The sequence below is a fragment of the Bison bison genome, unplaced genomic scaffold (genome assembly GCF_000754665.1).
Source record: "Bison bison bison isolate TAMUID 2011002044 unplaced genomic scaffold, Bison_UMD1.0 scf7180017864192, whole genome shotgun sequence".
In the NCBI taxonomy this organism is placed as follows: domain Eukaryota; kingdom Metazoa; phylum Chordata; class Mammalia; order Artiodactyla; family Bovidae; genus Bison; species Bison bison.
This window is the reverse complement of record NW_011494764.1, coordinates 3,969,629-3,983,308: the sequence shown is the minus strand read 5'-3', so window position 1 is coordinate 3,983,308 and position 13,680 is coordinate 3,969,629. Positions and strand designations below refer to the sequence as shown.

At 49.6% G+C, this 13,680-nt stretch overlaps 1 protein-coding gene across 1 annotated transcript in view; it reads right to left on the bottom strand.

Annotated features, from left to right (window-relative positions):
* FANCA (Fanconi anemia, complementation group A) overlaps window positions 1-13,302 on the bottom strand; it is a 39,322-nt gene extending 26,020 nt beyond the window's left edge. The window contains 13 exon segments of the mRNA XM_010843940.1: window positions 210-351; window positions 589-665; window positions 1,594-1,706; window positions 2,860-2,926; window positions 3,313-3,346; window positions 3,637-3,719; window positions 4,724-4,836; window positions 8,776-8,849; window positions 10,298-10,393; window positions 10,499-10,641; window positions 11,975-12,068; window positions 12,424-12,533; window positions 13,183-13,302. Of these exon segments, the coding sequence (XP_010842242.1) occupies window positions 210-351; window positions 589-665; window positions 1,594-1,706; window positions 2,860-2,926; window positions 3,313-3,346; window positions 3,637-3,719; window positions 4,724-4,836; window positions 8,776-8,849; window positions 10,298-10,393; window positions 10,499-10,641; window positions 11,975-12,068; window positions 12,424-12,533; window positions 13,183-13,261 (1,225 nt within the window). The 5' untranslated portion in view covers window positions 13,262-13,302.
* Window positions 13,303-13,680: the final 378 nt, after the last annotated feature.

Below are 13,680 nucleotides of genomic sequence, written 5' to 3'. Positions count from 1 at the left end.
CAGCTGTCCCCGGCTGGACGACCACCTGCTGAGCAGGTGTGAAGGGCTTCATTTTCACTGAGCTGGAATCAGTGATTCCATGACAGGCTCACTCACAGACACCGGTCCATAAATCACACACAGACACACACTGAGAACAGGACACAGCTCCCTCCCTACGCGCCAACACACACACACCCAGAAAAGGACACAACTCCCGCCCCACGCACCATTAACCAGCTGCTGTGCATCCGGGAGGCAGATGACCAGCGTGGACACACAGGACAGCACGTGTCTCCAGTTTACCTCCTGCGTCTCCAGAACGTCTTGTAAGTGGCCCACCAGCTCCTCTGGGCTCAGGATCACAAAGAGCTGGAAGCAGAGAGTCAAAGCTGGACCTTCACCTCCTCCCACTCTGCATCAGACACAACCTGGACTCAAAACACCTGCCCATGCTGACCCCCACGGCCAGCACCAGCCAGAGGGAGTTCTCCTCTGAGGCTATGGCGCTCTGCCCTAGTAACAAGTTCAGTCTTGGACCTAGATGGTCATCCAGCCGGGGACAGCTGTGGCTGTGGTGTCTCCCAGGACCCCACCCCATGCACTTACCCTGCGGTACAGGCCACTGAGCAGAGCGGGGGTCCTTGCAAAGCTCCACTCTCTCTGCATCTGAACGGCATCGGAAACTTCATTCAGGAGCAAACACACAGAATGACAGGTCAGCAATCATCAGTGTTCATTGAGTCCATGTCAAACACTTAGTGTTTTAATTTGCACTTTTCCAAGTGTATGTGAACTTCATCGTTTCATTTGTCAACCATTTTTTATGTCATATCCTTTATCATACATATCTACTAAATATCCTCCAACCCATCAGTTACATTTTAATTATTTGGCTTTCGAACTTTCACTGTGAACAAGCAGTGAGGACGCCGTGGAAAGCATGGCAGGTGGAAAAGCACAGGTCAGCGGGCCCAGGCCCTCTGCTGGAGCAGTGGCCTCTGAGGAGTTTCCTGTGCTCCGAGGGCAGGCGTGTTGGGAGCCACGCAGACCTGGAGAAGGCCTAGGTGCTGGACACCTTTCAGGAAGCCATGTACCCACAGGAAATGCTGACCTGAGCCACTGAGACAGAACCCTGGAATTCACAGAAAGCCATGCACACACAGGAAATGCTGACCTGAGAAACAGAGACAGAACCCTGGAATTCACAGTATGAGCACTGTTTTAAAAACCTACCTAGACTTCCCTGGTGGTCCAGCGGCTAAGACTCTTGGCTCCCAATGCAGGGGACCCGGGTTTGATCCCTGGTCAGGGAACTAGATCCCACATGCCACAACTAAGATTCTGCATGCTGCAACTAAGACCCAGCTCAGCCAAATAAATATTAAAAAAAAAAAAAAAAACAACAACCAAAACCTACCCAGAAAAGACAAGAAGGCCTTCACCCATTGCCATTCTACTGTGGCAATGGGTGACACTTCTTTAATTCAAACTTTCTTTATGGGAAAGTGTTACTCTCAAACAAGATGTTTAATGACAGAAGACTGTCCTTCCAGTGTTAACACCCACAGTCTGAGTTCCCGTAGTGGGGAGCGCCAGGACGCTTGGACCCACCTTTTAGCACAGGCTTGTGGGTGAGGATCTGGGTCAGAGTATGACAGAACCACCTCTTCAGAGTCTCTGCTGAAAGTATACTCTGGTACATGGGTCCACTGAACACACTGAACCTGTAGACACAGTGGAGGCACTCAGGGAAGGGACCCTCTAGGTTCCCATTGCATGGCAGCGACACCTCACGCACAAGGAGCAGCTCATCCGAAGAGCAGCGGAGACCTGCAGGCCCCACACTCCAGACCCCTGGCTCGGGTGTATGGGCTGGCCTTGCCCACACCCTGCCACGCTTCCCTGGCAGGCCTGCAGCCCGGCTTCCATGCTGCAGATGGAAGGGAATCTAGGGGGGCATCACTCTACACGACAGGATGAAAGGTAACAGTCGCTGTCACAGAGAGAAGCAGGCAGGTCAGACTAGGGGCGTGAAGGGCCGCTCCTCGCAGGTTTCACAGGCCACAGGAACCACAGCCCCGCCCTAGACCACAAAGCTCTCAACCACACCCACGTTCCTCAAGCCAAGGACGCCATCCCCCGACACGAGAGGGAAGGAAAGACAGTGCAGAGAGTCACCGACAGGTGAGGAGGGACAGGGGCTGGGCCTGACAGTGGGGTGCCCCTTAGGGGAGAGAACTCAGGGTCCCAGATGCCATGTGACCTGCCTGCATCCCACATGCAGTGAGGAGGCTCTGGGTGGGAGACAGGGCAGAAGCCACCCAGACAGGGAGGGGCCTCTGAGTTCACTGATTTAACCTGGGAGGCCGTGATCGCACAGTCAACACACGATGAACATGCACACACGTACAACACAGCTGTGTGCTGTAGCTGCTTACTAAGTGCTGAACCACACAGCAGGCTGAGGACTCCTGATGTCATCGTGGGGACCAGCAACCAGGAGCAAGGTAATTAAGAAGGGGAAGGAGTAACAAAGCACAGAAGCCTCCCACGGAAGAGCCACAGTCTGGGTGGCCTCAGCCCACGATCCCCTGAAGCAGGTTCGGTCCCCAGGAGCGTGGGGCACGCCCCCACAGAAGCATATACAGGTCCTGCGGGGGCAGCATGGCAGGGCAAGGCCACCCTGGCTTGGACCCTGAGGACCCAGGCCTGCCCCCTCCTCACAACCCGGAGGGCACAGTTCCCACAGGAAGGGCCCCATCTTCAGACGGTTCCTAGCACTTTGAGCTGTCACCACGATGGCGAAAGATCACGGAGCTTTCAGGAGGGAGAGCACAGCTGGGACGCTCAGCCTGCAGGCCCACCCCAGGAACTCACCAGCAGCTCCCTGCCTTGTATGCTGGGGCCCCCTCCGGTAGGCCAGCTGCCACAGCTTCGAGAGTGGCTGAGGCAGAAAAGAGACATCAGAATCATATCGTCACGTCTGTCAGAAACAGCCCTGACCAAGTGCTTCTGGGCAAGTCAGGTCATGGACCCCCAACCCACAATCCCTTCAAGCTCCCACACGTCTCGGTGGCATCAGACTCAAGCCTTGAAAATCCACCCAAATACAGATAAGACAGTGCTTTCCTAACAAACCATCCAGCTGTTACCACTGCTGCTCTGGAGACCAGACGTGAAGACAGCAAAGCTGGTCTCCAGAGGAGACTGTAGTGAGTTGGTCAGTTTGTACCCCATCACAGACGTCAAAGGGCCTCTGGAGGGCACGACTGAGCTGGAAAGGCAGGAGCTACAGGAACCCCAACCAGCCCGGCCCACAGGGCCACTCACAGGCCAGCATCTGCTCAAGAACAGCAGCGGCGATCTGTGGGGACAGAACACTGCAGTCACCTGTGTGCAAGCAAGCCTGCCATCACCCCAGATCCAGTCTCCAGACCCCCTCGGGGGATCTGCCCAGGACACCCTTCCCCCTGTTCCCAAGCACTGGCCCAGAGTCTGGGAGCTTCAGAAACCAGAGACGCAGGAGAGAGACCACTGCCCAGGCCTACGCCCTCGCAGCTAGACTCAGGGAGCGCCCCCATATGGGGCTGCACACCCAAGCCCCTCATCCTGTGCCTGCTGCCCAGAGTCCTGTTCCACTTGCCTGGCACCCACCTGGGCCATCTGCGCTGGTGCCCCGTCTCCCCTCACACCGTCGCTTTTCTGGAATCCCCTCAAAACAAACATTTGCACAAGATCTGAAAAGCACAAAAGCAAAGTGTTTTTGTGCACTGTGGTCCCTGGGCAGACCACCAGCTTCAGAGGGGCTGGGAGGGCAGGGTCTGCACGAAGCTGGGACGCTGGCTCTGGGCACGGGGGGCCCACCAATCGCATCCACCAGACCCAGCCAAGCCTTCCCTAAGCCCACTGCACAGAAAGGGAGACGTAGCTGGTCAGGTTTATGGAAGGACGTTCTCACTTAAATAAATTTCAAGAGGGTTTCACGTGTCCTTTCCCTCCTACTCAACCACACTAGGACGCTTTTAGGGCCCGAAAGTGTTAAACTGTGGGGAGCAAGGCAGGAGATGGACTCAGAGCTTCTGACAAGGTTACCATCAAGGGACTGAAATTAAACAGTTTAAGCTTCATCTGGGAGCAGGATAACTCACATCAGCAGGACAGTTTTAGGAAGAAGGAATGCCCCTTCCGCAAAGGAAGACTGTATAAGCCCCACAGAGAACCCTCTCGTCCAGGCTTCCATTTACTCATGGGCCGCATTCCTCGGGGAGGATGGGTGACAGCAGACCTGCTGACCCAAGAGCCGCAGGGGCCGGGTGTCTGAGCGAAGGGCCACAGCAGGCAACCCTGCTCACCCAGAGTCCCCACATTCAGAGAACCCGAGGTTCTTGCCCAGTTTCCTCTCTTGCACCTTCTAAAATCATCACTTGGAGCCGGGCCTCGCAGAGGCATGGATACTGCACAGGTCCTAGGAGCCGACTGTCCGCCCTCTCCCGCCCGCTCGGGGCCTGGAAGGCAGGACAGGTCATCCACGGAGCCCCTGCCTCTGTGCTCAGAAGGCCACCACGTGCCTATCCTCAATACAGCAGCCGGCCCACCCAACAGGCCAAGAGGCTGCCAGCACATGCCCTCGAGGACAGGTGTGCCTGAGCTGACTTCTGTTGGCTCTCCACACCCCAAGTGTGGCCTGCTGTGCTTCCCTGACCATCGCCACAGGACACACCCGCCCGCTCCATGCACTCACCGGCAAGCACAGCCCTGGCGACCTCAGCGTGCAGACAGGGGACCTCTATCTGCTCACACAGCAGGCCTAGGTCCTTGCAGAGCCAGACCACCACGGCCTGGGTGTCAGCGCGGCTGAGGGCACAAGCACAGCATTCCATCGTCTGTCACACTCACTCCACCAGGGAGCTGAGGCCACAGGCAGCAAGCCGGCACTGCTCAGCCTCCTGCCCCCACCACTGTGGGGCCAGCCAAGTAAAAATCATCACTTTTTCCACAGTGTATTTACTTGGAGTGGCTTATTATTGTTGGGGGAAAAGAAAAATCTTAATAACAGTAATGAGAGTAGTAATAAAGTAATGAGAGTAGTAATAATGGGCTCGGGCTCTAGACCAACAAGTGAGTATCTGGCAGAGCAATGCTGGTTTGGGGGCGTCGCAGTGGGTGGGCAACTCTCACTTGCCGGGTTTGTATTCCCCTGGTGACTAATGATGGTGAGCATCTTTTCATGTGCTTAGCTATTGGTGGATCTTTTTAAAATTTACTTTTATTTGGCTGTAGTAGGTCTTAGTTGTAGCCTGCAAACTCTTAGTTGTGGCATATGGAATCTAGTCTTCTGACCAGGGATTGAACCTGGGCCCCCTGCCTGAGGAGTGCAGGATCTTAGCCACTAGACCACCAGGGAAGTCTCTGTAAAATCTTCTTTAGAGAAATGTCTATTGAAACCCTTTATCTGCTTTTTAACTGGATTATTCCTCTTCTTATTGTTGGAGTAGAGGAATTGTCTGACTTGTAAACAGTTTCCTGTGCACTCTTTTCATTGTCCTGATAGTTGCATGAACTTTAGGTGTCACGTCCGAGAAATCCCTGCCTGGTCCAAGCTCATGAAGATTTACCCTTGGATCTTCTTCCAGGAGGTTTATGGTTTTAGCCCTTAAGTTCAGGTCTCGGATGCACAGAGTTAACTGCTATCTGTAGTGGAGGTAGGGGTTCAACTCCATCCTTCTACATGTAGATATCCAGTGGTCCGAGCCCCACTGCTGAAAAGACCATTTTCCCTCCATTAAATGGTCTTGGCACCGCTGTCAAAAACAACTGACCATAATGTATGAGTTTACGTCTGGACACTCAATCCTGTTTTTCTGTATGTCAACTGTTATGCCAGGACCCCGCTATCTTGATAATGACTGTTTTGTACTAAAAGTTCTGAAAACAGGATGTGTGGGAACTTCCCTGGTAGTCCAGTAGCTAGGATTATCTGCTTCCACTGCAGGGGGCATGGGTTCAACCCCTGGTTGGGGAATCCCACAGGCCGCATGGCAGGCAAGCAAGCAAGAACTCAAACAATCAATTCAGTAGGTGTGACTCCTTCAGGTTTTCCCCTCTTTCTGAACAATTTTTGGTGATTCAGGGTTCCTTGCATTTCCGTATCAGCACTGGGACAAGCTTGTCAAAGTCTGTAAGCAAAGCAGCTGAGACCCGAAGGACCTGTACTGGGTACACACGTCGTGTTGGTGAGCAGTGCCGTCTTGATAATAATATGTCTGATCCAGGAGCCTGGAGCATCTATTTAGGTCTTAGCTTCTTTTAGCATGTTTATAGCTTTCAGTGCACTAGTCTTGTTCTTTTTCTTTTCGATGCACTATTAAATGAAATTATTTCTTAGTTTCACCTTCAGGCTGTGTGTTGTTATCGTATGAAAACAAAAGTGTGTTTGTGTATTGGTCTAATACCCTGCGACCACATAGAATTCATTTATTCACACCAGAACTTTTGGTGTGGATTTCTGAGGATTTTCTATATGCAAGATGATGTCCTCTGCAAACAGTTCCAGTTCTTCCATTCCAATCTGGACGCCTTTTTATCCCCTTTGACTAATTCCCTGGCCAGAAAGTCTGGTGATATTGAACAGAAATATTAAGAATGTTCCTGATCGTACAGTCTGCAGTCTCAGTATGATGTGAGCTGTGGGTTTTTTCTCAGATGACCTTTATGAGGTTGACACGTTCCCTCTACTCCCAGCTTGCTGAGTGTTTATCATGAAATAGTATCAGACTTTGTCAACTGCTTTCTGCTTCTATTAAGATGATCACTCTTGTCCTTTATGCTATTAATGTATATGTTAATTAACATTCAGATGTTAAACCAACCTTGCATTTTGGGGATAAATCTCCATTTTTATGATGTTTAGACCTTTTTTGGTTGCTGGATCCAGTCTGTAAATATTTTGCTGAGTTTCTGCATCTATATACATTAGAGATGCTGGTTGGTAATTTCTTGTCCTGGGGTCTCTCTGTCAACTTTCCTGTCAAGGTACTACTGGCCTCATGCAGTAAGGTGGGGAGTATTCCATCGTCTTTATTTTCTGGAAGAATTTATGAAGGGATACTGCATTTCCTCTTTAAATGCTTGGCAGAGTTCTCAAGAGGAGCCAGGGCCTGAGGGTTTCCTTGTGGGAAGCCTCTGAATCATTTAATAGTGACTTGGTTTCCTCTCCTGTTACAGTCTATTCAGTGCAATCTTTTGTATCTTTCTGAAAATTCATTCATTTCATCTGTTTTCCAATTTATTGGCATAACACTCCTCACAGTATTATCTTACAGTGCTTTTAATTTTCTGTACGGTCAGCAGTAATAACCCCCTTTCATCTTGATTTTGGCTGGCTGTGTCTTCTTTTCTGGGTAAGTCTAGCTAAAGGCTTATCAATTTTGCTGACATTTTCAAAGACATCTTCATTGATTCTATTATGTTTCTCATTTCATAGATTTCTGCTCTAATGGTTATTATTTCCTTCCTCCTTCTTGCTCTGGGTTTGGTTTGCTTTTCTCTCTCTAGTTTCTTAAGGCCAAACTTTAAGTCACTGACTTCAGATCATTCTTCTAATATAGGCTTTTGCAGCTAATTTCCCTCTAAGCACTACTTCAGTGGCACCCAATATATGTTGGTATGTTATTCCCATTTCCTTTGTTATGCTATTTTCTAGTTTCCCTTGTGATATTTTTCGCCAATCCATTGATTATTGAAAAGCGTGTGGCCTACTTCCCAAACACTGTGGATTTCCCAAATTGTCTTCTGTGGATTCTTTTCAGCTGCTCTGTGATTTGAGAAGACGCTTGTATGGATTCCACCCTTTTAAATTTATTCCCACTCTCTCTAGGGCCTGACCCATGCGGCCCCCTCCTGCAGACGGTTCCACACGTGAGAGCCAGTGTGTTGCTACCACTGGGTGGGACATGCTGCAGGTGTCAGATACGTCGGCTGGTCATCACCAGTCTGACCACTGGATCGACCCATTACTGAAGGCTCCAATTAGTATGGTTCAAAGTCCATCTCTCCCTTCATTACCATCATGCTTTGCTTCATATATTTGGCACTCTGACATTAGGTGTGTACGCTAGGAGATAATGGTTTTCATGTAGTCAAACTAACCAAACTTGCATAACTTCTGGATGTGACCCACACATCATGAAACCACTGGCTTCAATATGGCACTTACCACTGTGCCTGACAGTCCCCCAGACTAGACACTCTGTGTTTCTTCTGGCCAGAGAACAAACACCTAAACCTCCAGCCTTCTGTTGACCAGGGACGGCCAACCACTAAGGCTCCTGACCCTTCTCACATCTGGACAGGTGGCAGGCAGTGTGCGTGTCCGACTGGCTCCACCTGGATCACCTCTCCTTCAGTCCCTCCACTTTCTGCCCCTCCTCCCCTTGTCTCTCCTAACTATACAGGGTTGTTCCTTTGTAAACCCCCCTTTCTGACTCTTGGTGGCATTTCAGGAGGTAACAGTTGCACACATTTTACCAGTCATAAATTTACCTGAGAAAAATATTTTATCACATTATGTATCTCATAAAAAAAAATTACCAAGTCTGTGCATGATGAAGATTTCAATTATAACAACGTTGTCTTTAAATAATAAAGCAACTGCTTCTCTGGGTGATTTTTGGTTTCACATATACGTGAGTCAAATTAGACTAGATTACAAAAAGTAAATCAAGTAATATTAACTTTATGTTACATAAAGTTTTCATTTTAGCTTATTTTAATGCTAAATAATCACTGGTTTACCTTTCCAGCAGCTCTGGGATGCTTACAACGTTTTGAACATGAAGACGCCACACAGCTTCAAGCAGCAAAGAATTCTGAAGAAAGTGACAGAACTATGAGTCCTTCACCTACACATTTTCTTCTAAGACATTCAACCTATATGCCTAATGACATGCTTTCCTGAAAACCAAGCCGCCAACACTCACATGACCACCTGAACCCCCATCCCCACCATGATCCTGCGTTCAGGCCCAGACTCCAGCTTAACTTACCTCCAGGCCTTTCTCTGCTGTGGCCAACACAAGACCCCACAGTGTAGCTGGTCACGCCAATTTCTCCTTTCTAGGGCCCTTCAGTGGTTTCTCTCCACTTTCAGGACAAAGGCCCTCCAGTTGTAGCCCTGACATGCCCCACCCCTCGGACACGGTGCCCCAGTCTGACTCGGGCCCTCACACCCACTGCACCCTTCTCTTCACCCAGGAATTCTGACTCAGGCCCCCCCCCACCAACCCCGATGAGCTTCTTCCTGGAAGCCTTTCCTAACCACCCAATCAGACACCCTGCCCACTCTTCTCTGCTGCCTGCAAACACCTGGACCATCACAACCCTCATGCATTCAGCTCATTATCAGCAGGTGCTGGGACCATAGTAAAGCCTGACAATCACTTGAACTCTAGATAAACGCTGGATAAAAGTAGGGAAAAACCATGAATGCATCACCACCCTTGGGTTTCTTCTTTGCTACATAACTGACCCCGTTTAGTAACTAAGCAATAGCTTTCAACTGTAAATCAACTATGCTTGTGTTCTGTCACTCAGTTGTCTCTGACTCTTTCCGACCCCATGGACTGTAGCCCACCAGGCTCCTCTGTCCATGGGATTTCCCAGGCAAGAATACTGGAGTGGGTTGCCATTTCCTTCTTCAGGGGTTCTTCTCAACCCAGGGATGGAACCTGTGTCTCTTACGTTGGCAGTGGATTCTTTACCACTGCACCACCTGGGAAGCCCCGTCAGTCAACTATACTCCAGTAATAAAGTCTGTTTAAAACCCTGTAGGCCTACTGAATTTATAACTTTCCAAAAAACAACAGATAAGGGAATTCCCTGGTGGTCCAGTGGTTAGGACTCAGCCCTGTCACAGCCTTGGCCTAGGTTCAATCCTTGCTCCAGGAATTAAGATCCCACAAGCTGCACAGTGTGGCCAATAAAAATAAAAATAACTTTAAATTACATTTTTATAGTTTACTACCTTGGGAAATTATTCATCATAGTACACCTAAGAAGGCATAACATGATGTTTCTGTGTACTGTCTATTCTAATAAATATGACTAATGATGGGAGAATACTGATAAATACGGTAATTGAAGGTCCTTCTTCCCCATTCACAGAGACACTTGCTGAAAGCTTTCCACTCCAGTCTCTGTGATTAACAAGACGCTTGCTGGAAATTCCTAACAAAACCTGGGGATTCTATTGGCTCCACCAAAATGAACAGAATACTGCTTGAAGATCCTGGAATCAGAATTACCGTCTCAACTTTACCTGTGCTTTCCATAATTCTTGACAGAAGTAGAGACGGGAAAACATGTTCTGTGCTAATAAGTTCTGAGCGATCTCCAACAAGGACGACAGTTTCTTCTGAAAAGAGATTAAATCCTTTCTAAGAAAGCATATTAAATGTCCAGTTTTCCCAGACAGCCAAACAGCAACAAGCAGAGTCCCCTCACTCACGCTGTATCTTACCCTCTGCTCTGGTGTCAGCAGCACCTTGGGAGGGGGCCTCGTGTCTGCCTCACAGATCCGCATGAGGCCAGATGCCACCACCTGGCTGGACAGGACAGCCACTGGAACGCCCAGCCGTGTGGCTTGATCCCGCAAAGCAGAGCCTTAAAGACAGAACAAAATATGGAGATACCCAACAAAATCTACTACTGAAGGAGACTGGTTAAATGCCTTCTCTTAAGCTCTAGCACTACAGAAAACTGCCTTTTGAAGGGGAGAAGAGACCTGGGGGACACAACATATAAAAGTAAGGCAATTTCAGTCTGGTTGAAGCATCTCACGATGGTCTGGGGCCCCTGAAGCCTAGGGCTGCATACACATACACACACGTTTGGACGTTATGGGTGACACAAACAGGGCGCCTGGCAGATGGATTCTATTTCCATTTAATTTTTGGCTGTGCTGGGTCTGTAATAAATTACAGAAACTGAAAAAAGAAGAAGTGGAGCCTGAAGATGTGACTGATTTCCTGCAACCTCATGATAAAGTGAAGGATGAGGAGCTGCTTCTTATATCTGAGCCAAGGATGTGGTTTCTTAAGATTGAATATAGTCCTTGTGAATATGCCAAGAAGACTGCTCAGATGACAACAAAGGATTTAGACTATTACAGAAACTTAGCTGATAAAGCAGCAGCAGGGTTTGAAAAGACTGACTCCAACTTTGAAAGTTCTACTGTGGGTAAAATGCTATTACCCAGCATTGCAGGCCACGGAGAGAGAATCTGTGAAAGGAAGACACAGCGGATTTCACTGTTATCTTGTCTTAAGAAATGGCCACAACCACCCCAGCCTTCAGCAACTTCTACCCTGATCAGTCAGCAGCCTCAACAGTGAGGGAGACTCTCTACCAGTAACAGAGATTATGGCTCTCTGAGGGCTTAGACGATGGTTAACATTTTTAGCAATAAAGTCTTTTTTAAATTTTAGCAGTAGAGCATGTTCTAATTCAGGTATGCACACTGTTCTTTTAGACATAATGCTGTTGCACACTTAGTAGATTACAGTGTCATGTAAATGTAACATTTTTATGCACCAGGAAATGAAAAAATCTGTGGGACTTGCTTGCCTGCAACACTGGCTTCCCAGGAGTGGCCCAGGGCAGCCTTCATCTCCAGCTGCCTTCTGCTCTTCCCTACCCAGCACGGCCTGTTCCCACCACTTCCAGAAACGAGGACCATATTTCTGTCCCATCTTCCCAAGGGTCACTTAGGTTCCTACTGTTCTGAGCCTGATGCACAGTTGCTGTTTTTAAACAAGAGCCTCAAAACAAGCCCCAAGCAAGCCACAGAAACTTGTTGTTGGTGACCACACATGTAAGTAGAAAACCATTATCTGGGGGAATTTAAACACATCTGCCTGTTAGAAGCACATCAAAGTCACTTTACGTACAGCTCTGCCATAACGCAATATATTAAGAAAACAAATCTATAATTCACCTATCAATGAACTGGAAAGGTTAGTGTGGGCCTCAGGACCATCACAATCAATCAACTGGCGGAGACACAGCTGGTCACAGGGAGGACCTTCTACCTAGAAACAAAACATCAAGAACTCCACTTTAAAATGCAAGCCATGTCCTGAAGACAACCAAAGTGTACACAGTGCTTGCCTACTGTGCAATTCCCAAATAATCTGAGGTGAAAAAAATTTTAGGGTGAAACTTACTAAAACCTTTGAGAATTACCAGACTCCTCTCTGGACTATTCTACCTCCAAATAGATATATGCTCCTGATTACTTTTCTCACCTGGACAGCATTTAGTGGGTGCTCCTCCCAGATACTCACAAGTCTTGCCAGGTGTCTCTTCATAAAGGTGATGCCTTTGAGAGGCTCGAAAACCTGCAACCCAAATGTGCTTACAAAGGCGAAGCCAACTGCCTCTCACCTCCAGAATGAGGTCATTCAGGTTTAGATGGCTTCTCAGGAGGCGCACGGCTGACTCTCTCACCTTCTGCTCCCCTTCGGGACTCAGTTTCTGCCTCTCAACTCTTCCCTCTAGGGAAGAAAATCAGTTTCACAAAAATTACAGCACTCCTTAAAAACTCAGGCAAGGAAACACCGTGACACGCTGTACCCCTGGAGGTGATGCACCCTGGAACGTTATGTCCATGGGACTCCTGCCAAAAACCGCACAAGCTTAATCTAATCCTAGGACATATCAGGCACACCCAACAGAGGGGCACTCCTTCAAACGCCCAGGTCAGGAGGACCCAGGAACTGTCACCCACGCAGGGACCAAGGAAAAGGGAGTAATTGACACGTGGGAGCCTGGACAGAAAAAGGACTTTTACGGGGAAAACTGATGAAATCTGAGCAAAGTCTAGTTTAGCTGTTTAGGACTGTACCAAAGCTACTTTCTTGGGATTGATCCTTTCAAAGATGTTAAGGTGACTCGGGCTGAGCGGAGCTGAACAATTATTGTCATCCAGGCTACTGGGGGGTGGGGGAGGTGAATCTTACGTCTCTACCTTCTGGAATCGCCCCCTCGTGACCGCACGTAGGACAGAGTGGACAGAGGGCTGCCAGAATGGGAAGCTCGGGTGAGCGTGGAGGGATCAGGGCTCCGGGATCAGGATGAAGGGGGACGAGGATGGGCAGAAGAAGGTTCGGGGGGGAAGGAGTCTTGGGGCCCGCGCCCACCTACCCAGCAGCTCAGCCCACGCTCTCCTGCGGACCCCAGGCCCCTGATCCGAGGCGGCGACCCGGGCCCCGGGGGCTGACATCTCTCAAACAGAGCGCGGGTCCAGGGCTCTACGGGTCCTGCCCGCGCTGCCCTCTCATTGGCTGCGGACAGACGCGAGCGCCCATTGGCTGCCAGCTGCCAGGTCACACCCACCTCGGGGGCGGAGACTCGGCGGCCATCTTGTCCGGGGCTGAGGCGGCCATCTTGCAGGTGGCGGGAGACAGGGGCCAACCGTGTCTGTGGCATTTATTTAGGTCCGACTGAAGGCGGAAGTTAGCGGCCTGAGTCAGATGTCACCACCGGGAGAAGACTGTGCTATCCCTTTTGCGTTATTCCTGACGAGGTGAGCAGAGCTGTGCGTGAGGAAACAACCGACAACCCCAAATTCCGGAGACGCCAGAACCGCGCCGCCTGTAGGAAACCGAGGATGACGAGTCTGCGCGCGAGACCTCGCGGAGC